The 19,515-nt window shown below is 42.5% G+C and overlaps 1 protein-coding gene across 1 annotated transcript; it reads right to left on the bottom strand.

Moving 5' to 3' along the window:
• Positions 1-743: 743 nt before the first annotated feature.
• LOC129842385 (zinc finger protein 436-like) lies at positions 744-17,885 on the bottom strand. The gene is made up of 2 exons (XM_055910930.1): positions 17,429-17,885; positions 744-4,737 (listed from the first exon to the last, which is right to left on the bottom strand). The coding sequence occupies exons 1-2, from the start codon at positions 17,637-17,639 to the stop codon at positions 4,115-4,117; spliced, it is 834 nt and encodes a 277-aa protein (XP_055766905.1). The 5' UTR covers positions 17,640-17,885; the 3' UTR covers positions 744-4,114.
• Positions 17,886-19,515: the final 1,630 nt, after the last annotated feature.

Consider the following 19,515-nt stretch of genomic DNA (forward strand, 5'->3'; position numbering starts at 1 on the left):
CAGATCTCCTCTCCTCTGAAGACCTAGTGAGGGTGGAGCTCAGTCAGAGAGCTGTTGAGGGACTTGTTAGGAAGAACATTTCTACAGCCAGAGAGGTGAGAGGTCACACATGGTTTAGATGGTAAATATTTATGTCCCCTTAGCGGTTCATCACGTCAGTAAAAAGGGAACATGTTCCATCATCTATGTTTATTTACATTAGTACAAATTGTCCACTGATATGGGTGAAATTTCTCACCCCTTTTGGCTGTATGAAAGTTGATTTCCCCTCAGGCACAAACATTTGTTCTTTGCTATTATGAAGGTAATTTGTGTAGAATGTACTTTTCCCCAATCAGTCACCCCACCTCTTTACGTTGCTTATTTATATTTAGTGACCTGACTGCGTCCAGACTGTCAAAGGCCCATCGTAGTAGATCTGAACCTAATGCAGCTTAGAGTGTCACATTTAGGTGCCAGGTGTAACTGACGCCGTAGATGCTCCATATCCTTTACTTTTAATGTTTTATATAATATTACGAAATGCATTTATTTCTGTGTTGCAGAGGCTGTCAAGAAATGGAACAGCAATGCCTCAGAACATGACATAAGCAGAGCTGTGGGAGACCACCTCAAGCCCCTGGTAGAGCCAGGGGTGGTGTTTACCACTCCACCACACCTTCAGCAGGCTTGAAAAGTGGTACTGTTTTTCATACTAAGACGGACCAAGAGTCTGTTGATTGGTCAGTCATTGGGTTCATTTGTTGAAATTAAATCAAGCTTTATTTACACAGCACATTTCAGACATGGATTCAACAGAATGGCTTCACAGGGAGAGAAAAAAGAAGAAAATAAACAGAAATATTTAGTACACATCAAACAGAAGACTAACTGAAAGACTAATGAACATTCTAAGGAAATTCCATTGATTAAAATTTAATTGGATGCAATATCCAACCCAAAATATAAGCTTGTTTTTTAGGAGGGGCTCTGAAAGACACTATGGGGGTGTCCACTGAAAGTTGACTAGTAACAACAACTGGGACCTAAAAGACACCCACCATGAGACCCACTAAATCTGCCAAGAAGAGGCAAACAAAAGAAAAACCCACAACCAACTTAAAGACAGGAAGCAAACCAAAAAGGTGGAGCAACTAAAGGTGTTGAATCTCCACATCTATCAAGACAACTGGAGCACTGGGCCAGACACTCTTAAATAGAACCTGGACCAGCTCAGGTGAAACACCTTCCCACTAACGAGATGGACAAGCCAGCACAGGTGTAACACATACTGACTAACGAGGTGACACCAATCAGTGCGTCCTACGTGCTAACGAGCTAATGAGCTAGACATGCTAACGAGCTAGATGTGCTAAAGTCCAACCTCAAAACCAAAGTCTGTAACACCTTCCCCTTAGGACAACAAATATACTTTATATTTATGACTCAATTTATTAGGATTTTATTGTTAATAAAATTGATTATAGACCAATTTATTATACTGCGTCCATGTGTATAAGCTGCAAGTACGTTGAAATTAAATAGTTTTCTTTTCAACTTTCAACTAAAACCAAACTTATATTATACGTCTGTCATAGTCTTATTTTCAACGACATTTTGCTAGGTAGGATATCCCCAATGTCACAGTTTAAACGTGTCCAAATCAATAGTCCAAATGCAGAAACAGTTTGTGATAAATTGAAAACCTAAACGTAAAACGTACTATATACATGAACATCTGCCACAATAATCATATTACTTGTATTTTTTAAAACAAGCACCTTATAAACTGCACAAGCACCAGAAATGAAAAATAATTTGTGATCCATGGAACGCACTGGCTAAACACAAAACACACATCTTTTTGACTGCCCAACCTTGAGACAATCAGAAACCACGTTGTCCTCACCATGGACACAAGCACCAAAACCGCTGTTGTTTTGACAAGTAGCAATAAATCAGTGATATCAATTAGGGGGGAAATCAGGATGTTTGTGCTGTTGAAACTAACAACAACAAAAAATACATGGAAATGGGAGATATAGGGGTCGCTAAACAAAGGAACGCAACACAACACTTTTTTCTCATCTTATAGATGGGCTATGTACATGTGCAGTAATCTGTGAGCTGCTCTGACAGCTGGTGCTTAAAGCTAGTGAGGGAGATAAGTGTTTCCGGTTTCAGAGATTTTTGTAGTTCGTTCCAGTCATTGGCAGCAGAGAACTGGAAGGAGAGGCGGCCAAAGGAGGAATTGGTTTTGGGGGTGACCAGAGAGATATACCTGCTGGAGCGCGTGCTACAGGTGGGTGTGTTAAATCAGAGGGCCTGTTGTCCGGACCTCCGGCAGTCTCTATGGGGGTGCCATAGGGTTCAATCCTCGGGCCGACTCCCTTCTCTGTATACATCAATGATGTCGCTTTTGCTGCGGGCGATTCCCTGATCCACCTCTACGCAGATGACACCATTCTGTATACTTCTGGCCCTTCCTTGGACACTGTGCTAACTAACCTCCAAACAAGCTTCAATGCCATACAACACTCCTTCCGTGGCCTCCAACTGCTCTTAAACGCTAGTAAAACCAAATGCATGCTTTTCAACCGTTCGCTGCCCGCATCCGCCTCGCATCACCACCCTGGACGTTCCGACTTAGAATATGTGGACAACTATAAATACCTAGGTGTCTGGCTAGACTATAAACTCTCCTTCCAGACTCATATTAAACATCTCCAATCGAAAATCAAATCTAGAATTGGCTTTCTATTTCCCAACAAAGCCTCCTTCACTCACGCCACCAAACTCACCCTAGTAAAACTGACTATCCTACCGATCCTCGACGATGTCATCTACAAAATAGCTTCCAACACTCGACTCAGCAAACTGAATGCAGTCTATCACAGTGCCATCCGTTTTGTTACCAAATCACCTTATACCACCCACCACTGCGACTTGTATGCTCTAGTCGGCTGGCCCTCGCTACATATTCATCACCAGACCCACTAGCTCCAGGTCATCTATAAGTCTATGCTAGGTAAAGCTCCGCCTTATCTCAGTTCACTGGTCACGATAACAACACCCACTCGTAGCACACGTTCCAGCAGGTATATCTCACTGATCATCCTCAAAGCCAACACCTCATTTGGCCGCCTTTCCTTCCAGTTTTCTGCTGCCAGTGACTGGAGCGAATTGCAAAAATTGCTGAAGTTGGAGACTTTTATTTCCCTCACCAACTTTAAACATCAGCTATCTGAGCAGCTAACCGATCGGTGCAGCTGTACATAGTCCATCTGTAAATAGCCCACCCAATCCACCTACCTCATCTCCATACTGTTTTTATTTGATTTACTTTTCTGCTCTTTTGCACACCAGTATCTCTACTTGCACATCATCATCTGCTCATTTATCACTCCAGTGTTAATCTGCTAAATTGTAATTATTCGCACCTATGGCCTATTTATTGCCTACCTCCTCATGCCTTTTGCACACACTGTATATAAAACTTTCTTTTTTCTACTGTGTCAATGACTTGTTTATTGTGTTATTGGCTTGTTTATTGCTTACTCCATGTGTAACTTTGTGTTGTTGTCTGTGTCACACTGCTTTGCTTTACCTTGGCCAGGTCACAGTTGCAAATGAGAACTTGTTCTCAACTAGCCTACCTGGTTAAATAAAGGTGAAATAAAAAATAAAAAAAACATTTGTCATCACTCATCAATATCATCTTGAAATCAATTGTGCCAAGAGGAGGGAGATGAGGTTGCACGTCCTGTTTAAACTAACAGCTCAAAACCCACACGTAATCTGGGAATAATGTGTACATCACTGGTTAGAGGACAATTTGTAGAAAACAGCTCGCTACATTTTGAAGTGTTGCATTTTGATTCAAGTGGGTCACCAACATGGTAAGTGTAACACAGCTCTTTTTGTGTTAGTCACTTTTTCATAAATCACATAAATAGTACTCTTTTCATTCAGAGTTTGGATTTCCCCCCTGAGCTTAATAGCCATATCACATTAACATCAATTGAACGAGGCAAACGTTTAGTCTTCTACATTGTGACATCATTAAAATACTCCTTCTACAATGTTAAAACATTCTACATTGTGACAATTTCATTGATATCACGAAACAACTCCTTCATGTATGTATTTTCTGATGTTTGATCAGAGATCTTTTATCGGAGTATCTTTTGTCACACAGATCACAGCGATAAGATTTCTCTCCTGTGTGTGTTCTCTTGTGTTGAGTCAGATGGCCAGACCGACCAAAACTCTTCCCACATTGACCACAGCTATAAGGTTTCTCTCCTGTGTGTATTCTCTGGTGTTGAGTCAGCCCTCCAGATTGGCTAAAACTCTTCCCACATTGATCACAGCTATAAGGTTTCTCTCCTGTGTGGATTCTCTGGTGCACTTTCAGATCTCCAGATCGAAGAAAACTCTTCCCACATTGACCACAGCTATAAGATTTCTCTCCTGTGTGTATTATCTGGTGTTGAATCAGATGGCAAGATCGACCAAAACTCTTCCCACATTGATCACAGCTAAAATGTTTATCTCCTGTGTGTGTTCTCTGATGAATTTGAATGCCTGATGAGGTGAATCTCTTCCCACAGTCAGAGCTGCAGTGAGTTCTCCTCCCTGTGGATCTCTGCAGGTGTTTTATGAGGTGTTCTGATCTGCAAAGACTCTTCTCTGCCTCGTCAGCATCATGAGGTTGTTGAGGCTCCCCAGAGGATCCACGATAGTGAAGTATCTCTCCTGTGTGAACAACAACGTCAGACAGATGATTAAAGGCCCACAACAGTGGTAATCCATTGTTAAAGGTGATGCCAAAAGCGTAGCCATGATGTTGTACAACAATTGACGTCTGTAATGAATATTAAAGTTATTTGACAATTGTCGTAAAATGAGCAACAATAATCATATTTTGTATTGTTTTCACATTCGTAGTAACATCGATGATTGTAGGCTAGAAATAAGTTATTCATGTTGTTGAAACTCTAAGCAGTGTGCCAGAAGACTTTTGGTCTCCAATATAGGCCCCTTTCTGTGTTTAATAAAATTGCGGCATGAGGGCAAAGCACATACAATTTGATTGTAGAAACTCCTCCCTGCTAATGAGGAAACCGATAGTTATGGATGTAGTATATCTGGTAATGAGGAAACCACTAGTTATGGATGTAGTATATCTGGTAATGAGGAAACCACTAGTTATGGATCTAGTATATCTGGTAATGAGGAAACCACTAGCTATGGATGTAGTATATCTGGTAATGAGGACACCAGTAGTTATGGATGTAGTATATCTGGTAATGAGGAAACCGATAGTTATGGATGTAGTATATCTGGTAATGAGGAAACCACTAGTTATGGATGTAGTATATCTGGTAATGAGGAAACCACTAGTTATGGATCTAGTATATCTGGTAGAGGAAACCACTAGTTATGGAGGTAGTATATCTGCCTGGAGCAAAAATGTTGAGCAAAGATTTTAGTTTTTCACAAAGTATTCTGAATGTGAATGGGGGAAAACTCAGGGGAGTAACCTCCATTTCCAGGTTGCTTATGAGTGCATTTCACAATACTTTGGATTATAATTGTAACGCTCGTTTGAATGTCCTGCTTAATATAATGTTTGTGTCATCATCGCAAATCAACCGCTTTGTTTAAAAAAAACTTCAACCAGTAAAATGCTCTTTGGCTAGCTTTTCCATCAACCTGACAATGAGGCTTTGTACAATGTTTGCCAAATTGGCCCATAACTTCACTTAACAACAAATATACCTGTAATGAACGAAGAAGCACTCTGGTTGTTGTTGCATGACATACATAGTGTACTCTAGGACCCATAACAACCAAATAGACCTACTGTAGGACCCATAACTTCCCTTAACAATAACATAGACCTACTGAAAAACCAATACCTTCCCCTAACAACAACATATACCTACTGTAGGACAAATAACAATAACAGACCTACTGTAGAACCCATAACTTCACCTAACAACATAGACCTACTGTAGGACCCATAACTTCACCAAACAACAAATAAAGGAAAATAGCTCTGTGTGTAGTACAATAGCCTATCCATCAAGGAACAGTTATCTACACATTATGAGCAAAGTATCTCTGTGTCCAGACAGACTAACAAGACCCTACAGTAAATCAAGCAAACAATAACATTATAAACATCAATTTGTTAGGGATGTTGGATCCAACGTGGAGCATAACTGTCTTTACCAGAGTAATGAACGAAGAAGCACTTTGGTTGTTGTTGCATGTCGTGATGTTTGTCATTTGACTGTCATTCAGAAAATGATTTCCTGGATCAGCTGATGATAGTTGAACATGTGACTAACTAAAAAGCTACATTATTAAGAATTATGTGTAATTATTGAAGAACCACGTTAATGACAGTATCCATTTGGGTGTTGTCAATAAAGTTACGATTATTATTGGGGTTTTTTAAGCTTTATTTAACCAGGTCGGCCAGTTGAGAACAAGTTCTCATTTACAACTGCAACCTGGCCAAGATAAAGCAAAGCAGTGCGACAAAAACAACACAGAGTTACACGTGGGGTAAACAAACGTACAGTCAATAACACAATAGAAAAATCTATTTACAGTGTGTGCAAATGGAGTACGGAGGTAAGGCAATAAATAGGCCATAGTAGCGAAGTAATTACAATTTAGCAAATTAACACTGGAGTGATAGAAGTGCAGATGATGATGTGCAAGTAGAAATACTGGTGTGCAAAAGAGCAAAAAGTAAATAAAAACATGGGGATGAGGTAGGCAGTTGGATGGGCTATTTACAGATGGGCTGTGTACAGCTGCAGCGATTGGTAAGCTGCTCAGATAGCTGATGCTTAAAGTTAGTGAGGGAGATATAAGTCTCCAACTTCAGCGATTTTTGCAATTCGTTCCAGTCATTGGCATCAGAGAACTGGAAGGAAAGGCGGCCAAAGGAGGTGTTGGGTTTGGGGATGACCAGTGAGATATACCTGCTGGAGCGCGTGCTATGGGTGGGTGTTGCTATGGTGACCACTGAGCTGAGTTAAGGTGGAGCTTTACCTTGCAAAGACTTATAGATGACCTGGAGACAATGGATTTGGCGACGAATATTTAGCGAGGGCCAGCCGACAAGAGCAGTGACAAAACGGATGGCACTGTGATAGACTGCATCCAGTTTGCTGAGTAGAGTGTTGGAGGATATTTTGTAAATGACATCGCTGATCCGTTTTACGATGGTGTTTAGCAGCATGAGTGAAGGAGGCTTTTTTGCGAAATAGGAAGTTGATTCAAGATTTAACTTTGGATTGGAGATGCTTAATGTGAGTCTGGAAGGAGAGTTTACAGTCTAACCAGACACCTAGGTATTTGTAGTTGTCCACGTATTCTAAGTCAGAGCCGTCCAGAGTAGTGATGCTGGACGGGCGAGCAGGTGTGGGCAGCGATGGGTTGAATAGCATGCATTTAGTTTTACTTGCGTTTAAGAGCAGTTGGAGGCCACGGAAGAAGAGTTGTATGGCATTGAAGCTCATCTGGAGGTTAGTTAACACAGTGTCCAAAGAGGGGCCAGAAGTATATAGAATGGTGTCGTCTGCGTAGAGGTGTATCAATGAATCACCAGCAGCAAGAGCAACATCATTGATGTATACAGAGAAGAGAGTCGGCCCGAGAATTGAACCCTGTGGCACCCCCATAGAGACTGCCAGAGGTCCGGACAACAGGCACTCCGATTTGACACACTGAACTCTATCTGAGAAGTAGTTGGTGAACCAGGTGAGGCAATCATTTGAGATACCAAGGCTATCGAGTCTGCCAATAAGAATGTGGTGATTGACAGAGTCGAAAGCCTTGGCCAGGTCGATGAATACGGCTGCACGGTAATGTCTCTTATCGATGGAGGTTATGATGTCATTTAGGACCTTGAGCGTGGCTGAGGTACACCCATGACCAGCTCTGAAACCAGATTGTATAGCGGAGAAGGTACGGTGGGATTCGAAATGGTCGGTAATCTGTTTGTTAACTTGGCTTTAGAAGACCGTAGAAAGACAGGGTAGAATAGGTATAGGTCTGTAGCAATTTGGGTCTAGAGTGTCTCCCCCTTTGAAGAGGGGGATGACCGCGGCAGCTTTCCAATCTTTGGGAATTTCAGACGATACGAAAGAGAGGTTGAACAGACTAGTAATAGGGGTTGCAACAATTTCGGCAGATCATTTTAGAAAGAGAGGGTCCAGATTGTCTAGCCCGGCTGATTTGTAGGGGTCCAGATTTTGCAGCTCTTTCAGAACATCAGCTATCTGGATTTGGGTAAAGGAGAAATGGTGGGGGCTTTGGCGGGTTGCTGTTGAGGGTGCCGGGCAGTTGACCGGGGTAGGGGTAGCCAGGTGGAAAGCATGGCCAGCCTTAGAGAAATGCTTTTGAAATTCTCAATTATAGTGGGACACGGGGTGAAGGAGAAGCTGGGGAGGCTTGGGCAAGTAGCTGCGGGGGGTGCGGCACTGTTGGCCGGGGTTGGGGTAGCCAGGAGGAAAGCATGGCCAGCCGTAGAGAAATACTTATTGAAATTCTCGATTATCGTGGAGTTATCGGTGGTGACAGTGTTTCCTAGCCTCAGTGCAGTGGGCAGCTGGGATGAGGTGCTCTAATTCTCCATGGACTTTAGTGTCCCAGAACTTTTTGGAGTTAGAGCTACAGGATGCAAATTTCTCTTTGAAAAAGCTAGCCTTTGCTTTCCTTACGGACTGTGTGTATTGGTTCCTGACTTCTCTGAAAAGTTGCATATCGCAGGGACTATTCAATGCTAGTGCAGTACGCCACAGGATGTTTTTGTGCTGGTCGAGGGCAGTCAGGTCTGGAGTCAACCACGGGCTATATCTGTTCTTAGTTACACATGTTTTGAAAGGGGCATGCTTATTTAAGGTGGTGATGAAATTACTTTTAAAGAACAACCAGGCATCCTCTATTGGCGGGATGAGGTCAAAATCCTTCCAAGATACCCAGGCCTGTTCGATTAGAAAGGCTTGCTCGCAGAAGTGTTTGAGGGAGCGTTTGACAGTGATGAGGGGTGGTCGTTTGACCGCGGACCCATAACGGATGCAGGCAATGATCGCTGAGATCCTGATTGAAAACAGCAGAGGTGTATTTGGAGGGCAAGTTGGTCAGGACAATATCTATGAGGATGCCCATGTTTACGGATTTAGGGTTGTATCTGGTGGGTTCCTTGATAATTTGTGTGAGATTGAGGGCATCTATCTTGGATTGTAGGACGGCCGGGGTGTTAAGCATATCCCAGTTTAGGTCACCTAATAGAACGAACTCTGAAAATAGATGGGAGGGCAATCAATTCACATATGGTGTCCAGGGCACAGCTGGGAGCAGAGTGGGGTCTATAACAGGTGGCAACAGTGAGAGACTTATTTCTGGAGAGATTCCTTTTTAAAATTATAAACACGAACTATTTGGGCATGGACCTGGAAAGTATGACAGAACTCTTTGCAGGCCATCTCTGCAGTAGATTGCAACTCTCTTTTTGACAGTTCTATCTTGAAGGAAAATGTTGTAGTTGGGGATGGAAATTTCAGAATTTTTGGTGGCCTTCCTAAGCCAGGATTTAGAAACGGCAAGGACATTAAGGTTGGCGGAGTGTGGTAAAGCAGTGAGTAAAACAAACTTAGGGAGGATGCTTCTGATGTTAACATGCATGAAACCAAGGCTTTTTCGAATACAGAAGTCAACAAATGAGAGTGCCTGGGGACACACAGGGCCTGGGTTAACCTCTACATCACCTGAGGAACAGAGGAGTAGGATGAGGGTACGACTAAAGGCTATCAGAACTGGTCGTCTAGTGCGTTGGGAACAGAGAAAAAAAGGACCAGATTTCTGGGCATGGTAGGATAGATTCAAGGCATAATGTACAGACAGGGGTATGGTAGGGTGCGGGTAAAGTGGAGGTAAACCTAGACATTGAGTGACGATAAGAGAGGTTGCATCTCCGGAGTTACGCTAGGTGAGGTCACCGCATGTGTGGGAGGTGGGACAAAAGAGTTCTCTGAGGCATGTTGAGTGGGACTAGGGGCTCCGCAGTAAACAATGATAACTACCCTAAACAACAGTATACAAGGGATATTGACATTAGAGAGACATAAATCGAGGCATAAAGCAATCACAGGTGTTGATTGGGAGAGCTAGCTAAGACAAAAATGGGTAAGACAACAGTTAATCAACTAAGACAACAACAACACGTAAAATGGCGATGAATGGACAGAGAGGGTCAGTTAACTACACACAGGGCCTGAGTTCGAGGCTGGGGCCGACAGATAAACAAAATAAACAAAATGGAGAACTGTGATTAATGAAAAGTCCAGCAGGCATTAGCTATGTAGCCAAGTGATCATAGGGTCCAGTGAACAGCAATATATGAACCAGGGAGGCCATTAGGTAGTCGTTACTATGCTAGCTGGGAGCCGCGCCTGGCTTGAGGCTAACTGGTGATAGCTTCGGGACAAGGGCGTCACCGACGTCCTGCAAAGGCCGGTTGAGAGCACATCTGACGGAATTGAGTCGGCAGACTAGTCGTGATGGATCGGCGGGGCTCTGTGTCGACAAAGGGTCCAGGCCAATTGGCAAAAGAGGTAATGTAGCTGGAGTTATTTGTTTGCTAGCCGGAAGATGCACCTGGCTCGAGGCTAACTGGTACTAGCTACGGGACAAGGGCGTTAGCCACTATAGCCAATCCGGTGCAAAGGTTCAGAGCTTACGGCAGGAATCCGGTGATGTAGTGGCTTCTAGTCGTCTTAGTGAAGAGTCTGGGAGGCATCAGCTGTGTAGCCGAGTGATCATAGGGTCCACTAAATAGGCCGGGAGATGAGCCTGGCTCAAGGCTAGCTTCGAGGCTGGGCCACTCGGTAGCAGCTAGCCAGCTGCGATTATCTGGTGTAATGGTCCAGAGCTTACGGCAGGAATACGGTGATGTAGTGGAGAAAAACAGTCCAATATGCTCAGGGTTGATATCGCGCTGTGCAGACTGGCAGGTATTATCCAGGCTAAAAGCGGCTGGTGTCTGAGCTAAAAAAGGTAAAGGCCGCTAGCAGTGGCTAACAATGACTAAATAGCTAGTAGCTAATTAGCTGGTTAGCTTCTGATGGCTAGCTGCTGATGGAGGTTCTAACTATAAGGTCTAAAAAATAGCAGATCCGTATCACATTGGGAGGCGGGTTGCCGGAAGATATATGTAATAAAAAAATGGAAAAAGAGATTGAAATATATCGCAATATATTTAAAAAAGACCAAAAAAAACATAACATTTACAACAACAAACACGTCTTACTGCTACGCCATCTTGGATTAAAAGATGACTCAGTTAAAAGCCATTGGATTTAGCAAACTCAAATGATTTAGTACTTCTGTGCCCACGGAAACTGTTTTCACAGCATAACATAAGGAGCCACTAAATGATACGTAGTTCGAGTGCATTTCAGAATACAAAAAAACTGTCCGACAGCAAGATCCCGTATTTAAGTTGAAGTTCATCATATGACAAGCGTAACGTTATGACTATAACTACTGTTCCCTGAAGAAGAGAAACCAGGTACAACATACTATTAAATTCACACCTCGCTGGAAGCCCTGCCTTCCACAGGTGATGAGTGTGAGGCTCGGATTTATTACTTAAATTTAATACCGCTCTTCACCGACCCAGGAAGGGGTGGGGCCAAACAGGTGTTGTACCTCGTTTCCCTCCTTCAGGGAACAGTAATTTTAGTGTTAGGTTCTAATCTTTCAGAGTAAATAACTCACGGACACTAGAGAAGCTTATCCAAGTTTAATTCTTCCCAAAGGGTCATTACAGCTGTAATTCAGACAAAAACATGTTCTCACCATCACAAGTATATATACCCCACTTTGGACACTCCTCCTTCTCTCCAATCCTTACATCTTCTGGCTCGACAGGAAGAGGGTAACAGGATACTAAACCCTTATTACTCCCTTCAGGGGATCTGACCTGACCTTCTGTCCTCAACCCCTCTTTCGCCTAATCCACAGATGTCCATCCGCTTCCCCTAAAGCAATCCTGTGATCTCCTCCCATCCACCCAGCACATTCCACAGCCACTCTGTCTTTCTAAAGATCTCACTCCTTTATATACTCTGCATCTGACCTATCATGTCTTCAATATCTCAATGTTCAAAGTTTAGCCCGAATCCAAAAGTCATAAAGTTACACTCCCTTTCAGTCGGTCAACTTCGGTAAAACATACTATGGGAAAATACAATCATCCCCCAACCGACCCAAACGGATACTAAATGAAACGGCCCCTGGCAGACCACCCAGACCTGACCCTACAAGATGCATCAGTTGTCAATTTATTAATTGTCTTTTGTTTGAAACACTCCTGTCAATATTGGGTAAGGACGCACACCTAATTACGCATATATTAGTAGGACTAGTCTACCTGGCCTGCACGCAAATGTAGGCCTATAAATGTGCCTATTTGGGGATGTCTGATAGTATTTCTGATTGTCTTAATGCACCACCACTAATGAGTTGTGGAGCTTCTCAAACAAATTTTACTTCACCTCAAAACAGCAAGTAAACTAAGTCTAATCAAAATCAATTACGTATGACAATAGTTTGTCAAAGTATTTTCGTAAAACATTTCCAGCTCTCACCCTTTCGATAAACACTCGGCATGAAAGGGAAAAATGTAATGCTCTGATCCAGTGGAAATGTCATAAAATACCTGATTACTTCTTATCCTTTGCAAAAATAGCCGACAGCTGTGTCTGTCCCAAACTCACTGGTGCCGGGAAACTGAGGGCCTAGAATATTTTATACAATGTTGCAAGTTTCGGGGGACGCAGTTGATAGTCGATACAATGTTTCAAGATCGTTGTAGACAGTCCATGTGCAGAAAATATGATTTATAGTATATTCTCTACCTGCAGGCTGCAATGTTTTTATTTGTTGGCTTTATGTAGGCAATTTTACATAGTTGGAAATGTCAATAAAAGTTACTTTTAGATTTGTATCATTTTCATTTTGATAGAATGTATATTAATCACAGACAATGATTTTGAGATACTATTAGAAATTAAATGAAACTGTTCCACGAAAATATGCATATGAAAATCCGAACTGGCATGCAGATTGGTAGAAATAGTCAGATAAATTGGCACTCCAACTGGAAAAGGTTGCCGACCGCTGGTGTAGCCCATTCCCGGAAACTACAGCAGTATTTTTCTCCTTCTGGTTAGGTTATCTTGATCTCTGGCTCCCTCAAGTCATTTGTGTGTCTTCATTATTTGATCAAAGAGCATGCTTAAAGCATCACACCAGTTCAGTACATATAGTTGATTTTATTAAAACACATAAAGGTGTGTATATATATATATGGAAAAATACAAACAACATTTCAACCAATCGTTTGGTAGAATGAACAGACGACTCTTGGTTGACCGAGATTTATTTTAGGTGGGGACAGCACTAGAACATGATTTTGGGGCTCCTTTTGGGATTTGAATTCTCATTTGAATTCTGCAGCATTGAAGGTCCCTAAGAACACAGTGGCCTCCATCATTCTTAAATGGAATACTCTTCCTAGATCTGGTCACCCGACCAAACTTAGCGATTGGGGGAGAAGGGCCTTGGTCAGGGAGGTGATCAAAAACCAGAACTCCAGAGTTCCTCTGTGGAGATGGGAGAACCTTCCAGAAGGACAACCATCTCTGCAGCACTCCACCAATCATACATGTATGGTAGAGTGGCCAGATGGAAACCACTCCTCAGTAAAAGGCACATGACAGACCACTTGGAGTTTGACAAAGGGCACCTTAAGGACTCTCAGACCATGAGAAACAAGATTATCTGGTCTGATGAAACCAAGATGGAACTCTTTGGCCTGAATGCCAAGAGTCACGTCTGGAGGAAACCTGGCACCATCCCTATGATGAAGCATGGTGGTGCAGCATCATGCTGTGGGGATGTTTTTCAGCAGCAGGGACTGGGAGACTAGTCAGGATCGAGGGAAATATTAACGGAGCAAAGTGCAGAGAGATCCTTGATGAAAGACCTGCTCCAGAGTGCTCAGGACCTCAGACTGGGGCGAAGGTTCACCGTCCAACAGGACAACGACCTTAGGCACACAACCAAGACAACACAGGAGTCGCTTCGGGACAAGTCTCTGAATGTCCTTGAGTGGCCCAGCCAGAGCCCGGACTTGAGCCCGATCTAACATCTCTGGAGAGACCTGAAAATAGCTGTGCAGTGATGTTCCCCATCCAACCTGACAGAGCTAAAGAGGATATGCAAAGAAGGATGGGAGAAACTCCCCAAATGCAGGTGTGCTAAATAAATTTGCTAAATGAAAGGGGGAAAAAATAATTTAATCAATTTTAGAATAAGGCTTTAACGTAACAAAATGTGGAAAAAGTCAAGGGGCCTGAATACTTTCCGAATGCACTGTATACAGCAACAGCTCCCCCAGAAGCATTCCTGTCTTTTCTGTAGATGTTATATCCCTGTATTGCTACTGCTGGATCAAAGGAATTATCTCAGTGAGTTTCAGAGATGAACAGTACAGTGCATTCCAAATTCAATAGGCAGGCAAGTAAACAAACGTTTTCAAATAAAAACTATTCCAGAAAATGTCAAAGCGTATATAACGCCCGTCCAAGAGACGGTCGACCAATCGCGTTCACATTGTCATGCTGAGACACAGTTCTTAAGCTAATTCTCACAAAATCCCTTTTTAAAGTCAGGGTATGAGTCGAGAAACATGCCTACTTTCCTTGAAAGTACATAATGTCACAATTGCAAAGCTATACGATATTACAGAGAACAAGTTAATTATCTCACATTTGTATTGTTGTGCTTCTTGTTCACGGAGGGTAATTCATGCCAATGTTATTTTCTTTAAGCTATTAATACAAATCGAAAGGAGTTTCCAATATCCTAATTTCTTAAAGTATTTCTGGTGATAGTAGGTGATAGTGATACACAAGCTAGGTCTATTTGAAACATTGCCCTCCCATGGCAGCATTTACCAGCCACCAGGTTCCGAAGCTTTAAAACCACAAAAATATTTAAAACCCGATTCTGTTTTTGCCCAAAGTCAAGATATAAATTATTCAAACTGAACATAATATTATTAGTTTTGGAATAGTTTTGATTTTTCAAACAGCTTTGTTATTTTATTTCAGTTTACTAAATAGTTTTCCCCTAATTATTTTTTCTATAATGAGCATGGAAGTTTCCCCTATCAACAAGTCATAGGTTCTGGTGACAAAGTGCCTCGTAACCTAGCTGGGAATGGGACAGGGGTGATTTGTAATAGACAGGGGTGATTTGTAATCAAATCTAATTCCCAGGAATGGGGTTCATATGAACCCCAGAGACTGTGTGTGGGAAAACAACATGGCCCTGTCCAACCCTGCTTGTTCCCTCGACTCCGCTACCAACCACCAATCTCCAACAGGGCCAACATGTATCACTAGACACCTCATAGTGTGCTACAGGTAGGAATCAGCAATGAATCCCAATAATGAGACACCTCTGGGGAGGGGTGTCAGCAACATTTAAAAAAAAATATATATAGTGTTTTATGACAAATCGTTTTTTACAAATCCGTCAAGACACCAACTTAGACTTTACTGTGAAATGCTTACTTACAAGCCCTTAACCAACAGTGCAGTTTAAGAAGAAGAAAATATTTACCAAGTAGACTAAAATAAAAAGTAATAATAAAAAGTAACACAATGAGAATAACAATAACGAGGCAATATACAGGGGGCACTGGTACCGAGTCAGTGTGGAGGCTATATACAGGGGGCACCGGTACCGAGTCAGTGTGGAGGCCATATACAGGGGGCACCGGTACCAAGTCAGTGTGCGGGGGTACAGGCTAGTTGAGGTAATCTGTACATGAAGGTGGGGGCGTAGTGACTATGCATAGGTAACAAACAACCAGTGAGTAGCAGCAGTGCACCAAAGGGAGGGGGTGGGGGGGTCAATGTAAATTGTCCGGTGGTGATTTTAATGAATTGTTCAGCAGTCTTATGGCTTGGGGGTAGAAGCTGTTGAGGAGGCTTTTGGTCCTAGACTTGGTGACCCGGTACCGCTTGCCGTGCGGTAGCAGAGAAAACAGTCTATGACTTGGGTGACGAGAGTCTCCGACAATTTTGTGGGCTTTCCTCTGACACCGCCTATTATATAGATCCTGGATAGCAGGAAGCTTGGCCACAGTGATGTACTGGGCCTTTCGCACTACCCTCTGTAGTGCCTTCATTGTCAGAACCCGAGCAGTTGCCATACCAGGCGGTGATGCAACCGGTCAGGATGCTCTCGATGGTGCAGCTGTATTACCTTTTGAGGATCTGGGGACCCATGCCAAATCTTTTCAGTCTCCTGAGGGGGAAAAGGTTTCGTTGTGCCCTCTTCATGACTGTCTTGGTATATACCCACGTGGGTGATTAAAAGATGAACTGAGGTCCACACTCCAGTCCAGTTGATGGTGGTAATGCACCTTAAAGTTGGTTTCCAACCACCATATAAAGTCAAAAGAAGAAGAAGAAGCCTGAAAGGAGAAATGGCGAGAAACTAATTTGGTTTACCTTTTGGGGCATCGCGACTGGTTACCTATTTTGATGTGATATGAAAGTATTATTTGAAATTATTTTGATGTGATATGAAAGTATTATGTGAAATTATTTTGATGTGATATTTAAGTATTGTGTGAACTTATGTTGATGTGATATGAAAGTACAGCGATTTATGTTTCTAGAAATGTATCGCAATTGAGAATCGATTCACATTTAGATGGAATATTTGACTATTTTACCTGCCAGAGCCAGTCTACCTCTGAAAATAACATACAGTCCTTGGACCTTGAGGAGTAACGGGGGCAGCAATCAGCAGTAGAAACAATAACAAAGCGTACTCCCTGCCCGTTTCGGTAAAAAGCTGAGGGATGGTGCTGGAGAAATGCAACCATCGATGATATCAAAATTCTAGTTTTAACCATGTTTTGATGATATACAGTGTTTGGTAATATTTACTGATAAACATTGGAGTAAAAAAAAAGCTTATATTTTCTGTTCTGATGGGGTACGACTGTTGAATTAAGCTCATGAGGCATTTATAAGTGATTTCTTCAAGAAAACAGATGGGTACATATCTTTAATGTATTAGTCCCAAAATGGATATAACAACTGCTGATTGCCCCTTTAAGACTACATATTGGGCTAATCTAATAGGAGATATTGAGGACTACAGTATTTCAGGTATTGTCATTGGATGCATTTGATTATTGTTAATGTTTTGTTGATGGTCCACTCTTGATGTTCTACACGTTACAGTGTAGCTTCAGCCATTCCTACAAAACAACATTAAAGTGTAGAACCCCTTTACTGCATATTGGTTCAACGACTGCAGAGACGGTACTTACTGGGGTTAAACAGATCTCCAACCTCCTCTTCTTCCTCCAATGTGACAGTAATCTCCCCCTCCTCCTCTTTCACACCAAAAACGGCATCCTCCTCCTCTTCTTTCAATGTAACAGCCTCAGTTTCCTCCTCTTTCACAACAATGTTCTGCCACATACCCTCTTTCTCCTTCCAGCAGACTTCCTCTTCTTTAGCAGGAGGGGAGAGGCTCATGTTCGGGGATGTTAGCTAGCTAGCTATCATTAGCGACAAGGCTAGTGCTAACTTAACCAGACAGCTACTCTAGCTAACTAATACAAAATAACGTAATATTCAATTAAATAGGTTAACAAGTTGATACGACAGAAGTGTGGCTAAAACACAGTAGGTAATATACACCGAAAGCGTATAAATAGCTTGAATCTTTTGGCTATGTTGGCTAGCAAGCTACCGAGGTGGTTGACGAGCTGTTTATGTAGAACCGTCCACTAGATTAGACGTCACGCTAGAAGCATCGCCTGAAAGACGCACATCGCCGTCTGTTGACTGGAGGGGGAAACGCAGTTGAGGATCATATTTTATTTTCAGACAAAGATTATTTTAAATTGATTTAATTAAATAATACTATTATATTGAGACATACAAAGACAGGAATGTGTTGATTGATTATTGAGAATTAAAAATGTTTACCACAGCATATTTAAGGCAGTTTCATTAAGTTATACTACATCTAAATTAGCAGCTAGCTACTGTAGGTCTATACTGCTCCTACATGGTGTAACAATACATCATATAGATGTATATAATGAACAGACTAGGTCTATACTGCTCCTACATGGTGTAACAATACATCATGTAGATGTATATAATTACATTTACATTTAAGTCATTTAGCAGACGCTCTTATCCAGAGCGACTTACAAATTGGTGCATTCACCTTATGATATCCAGTGGAACAACCACTTTACAATAGTGCATCTAACTCTTTTAAGGGGGGGGGGGGGGGGGGGGGTTAGAAGGATTACTTTATCCTATCCTAGGTATTCCTTAAAGAGGTGGGGTTTCAGGTGTCTCCGGAAGGTGGTGATTGACTCCGCTGACCTGGCGTCGTGAGGGAGTTTGTTCCACCATTGGGGTGCCAGAGCAGCGAACAGTTTTAACTGGGCTGAGCGGGAACTGTACTTCCTCAGAGGTAGGGAGGCGAGCAGGCCAGAGGTGGATGAACGCAGTGCCCTTGTTTGGGTGTAGGGCCTGATCAGAGCCTGAAGGTACGGAGGTGCCGTTCCCCTCACAGCTCCGTAGGCAAGCACCATGGTCTTGTAGCGGATGCGAGCTTCAACTGGAAGGCAGTGGAGAGAGCGGAGGAGCGGGGTGACGTGAGAGAACTTGGGAAAGTTGAACACCAGACGGGCTGCGGCGTTCTGGATGAGTTGTAGGGGTTTAATGGCACAGGCAGGGAGCCCAGCCAACAGCGAGTTGCAGTAATCCAGACGGGAGATGACAAGTGCCTGGATTAGGACCTGCGCCGCTTCCTGCGTGAGGGAGGGTCGTACTCTGCGAATGTTGTAGAGCATGAACCTACAGGAACGGGTCACCGCCTTGATGTTAGTTGAGAACGACAGGGTGTTGTCCAGGATCACGCCAAGGTTCTTAGCACTCTGGGAGGAGGACACAATGAACAGACTAGGTCTATACTGCTCCTACAGGGTGTAACAATACATCATGTAGATGTATATAATGAACAGACTAGGTCTATACTGCTCCAACATGGTGTAACAATACATCATGTAGATGTATATAATGAACAGACTAGGTCTATACTGCTCCTACATGGTGTAACAATACATTATATAGATGTATATAATGAACAGACTAGGTTTATACTGCTCCAACATGGTGTAACAATACATAATGTAGATGTATATAATGAACAGACTAGGTCTACACTGCTCCTACATGGTGTAACAATACGTCATGTAGATGTATATATTGAACAGACTAGGTCTATACGGCTCCTACATGGTGTAACAATACATCATGTAGATGTATATAATGAACAGACTAGGTCTATACTGCTCCTACATGGTGTAACAATACATAATGTAGATGT

This window comes from Salvelinus fontinalis, unplaced genomic scaffold (assembly GCF_029448725.1).
Source record: "Salvelinus fontinalis isolate EN_2023a unplaced genomic scaffold, ASM2944872v1 scaffold_0036, whole genome shotgun sequence".
Lineage (NCBI taxonomy): Eukaryota > Metazoa > Chordata > Actinopteri > Salmoniformes > Salmonidae > Salvelinus > Salvelinus fontinalis.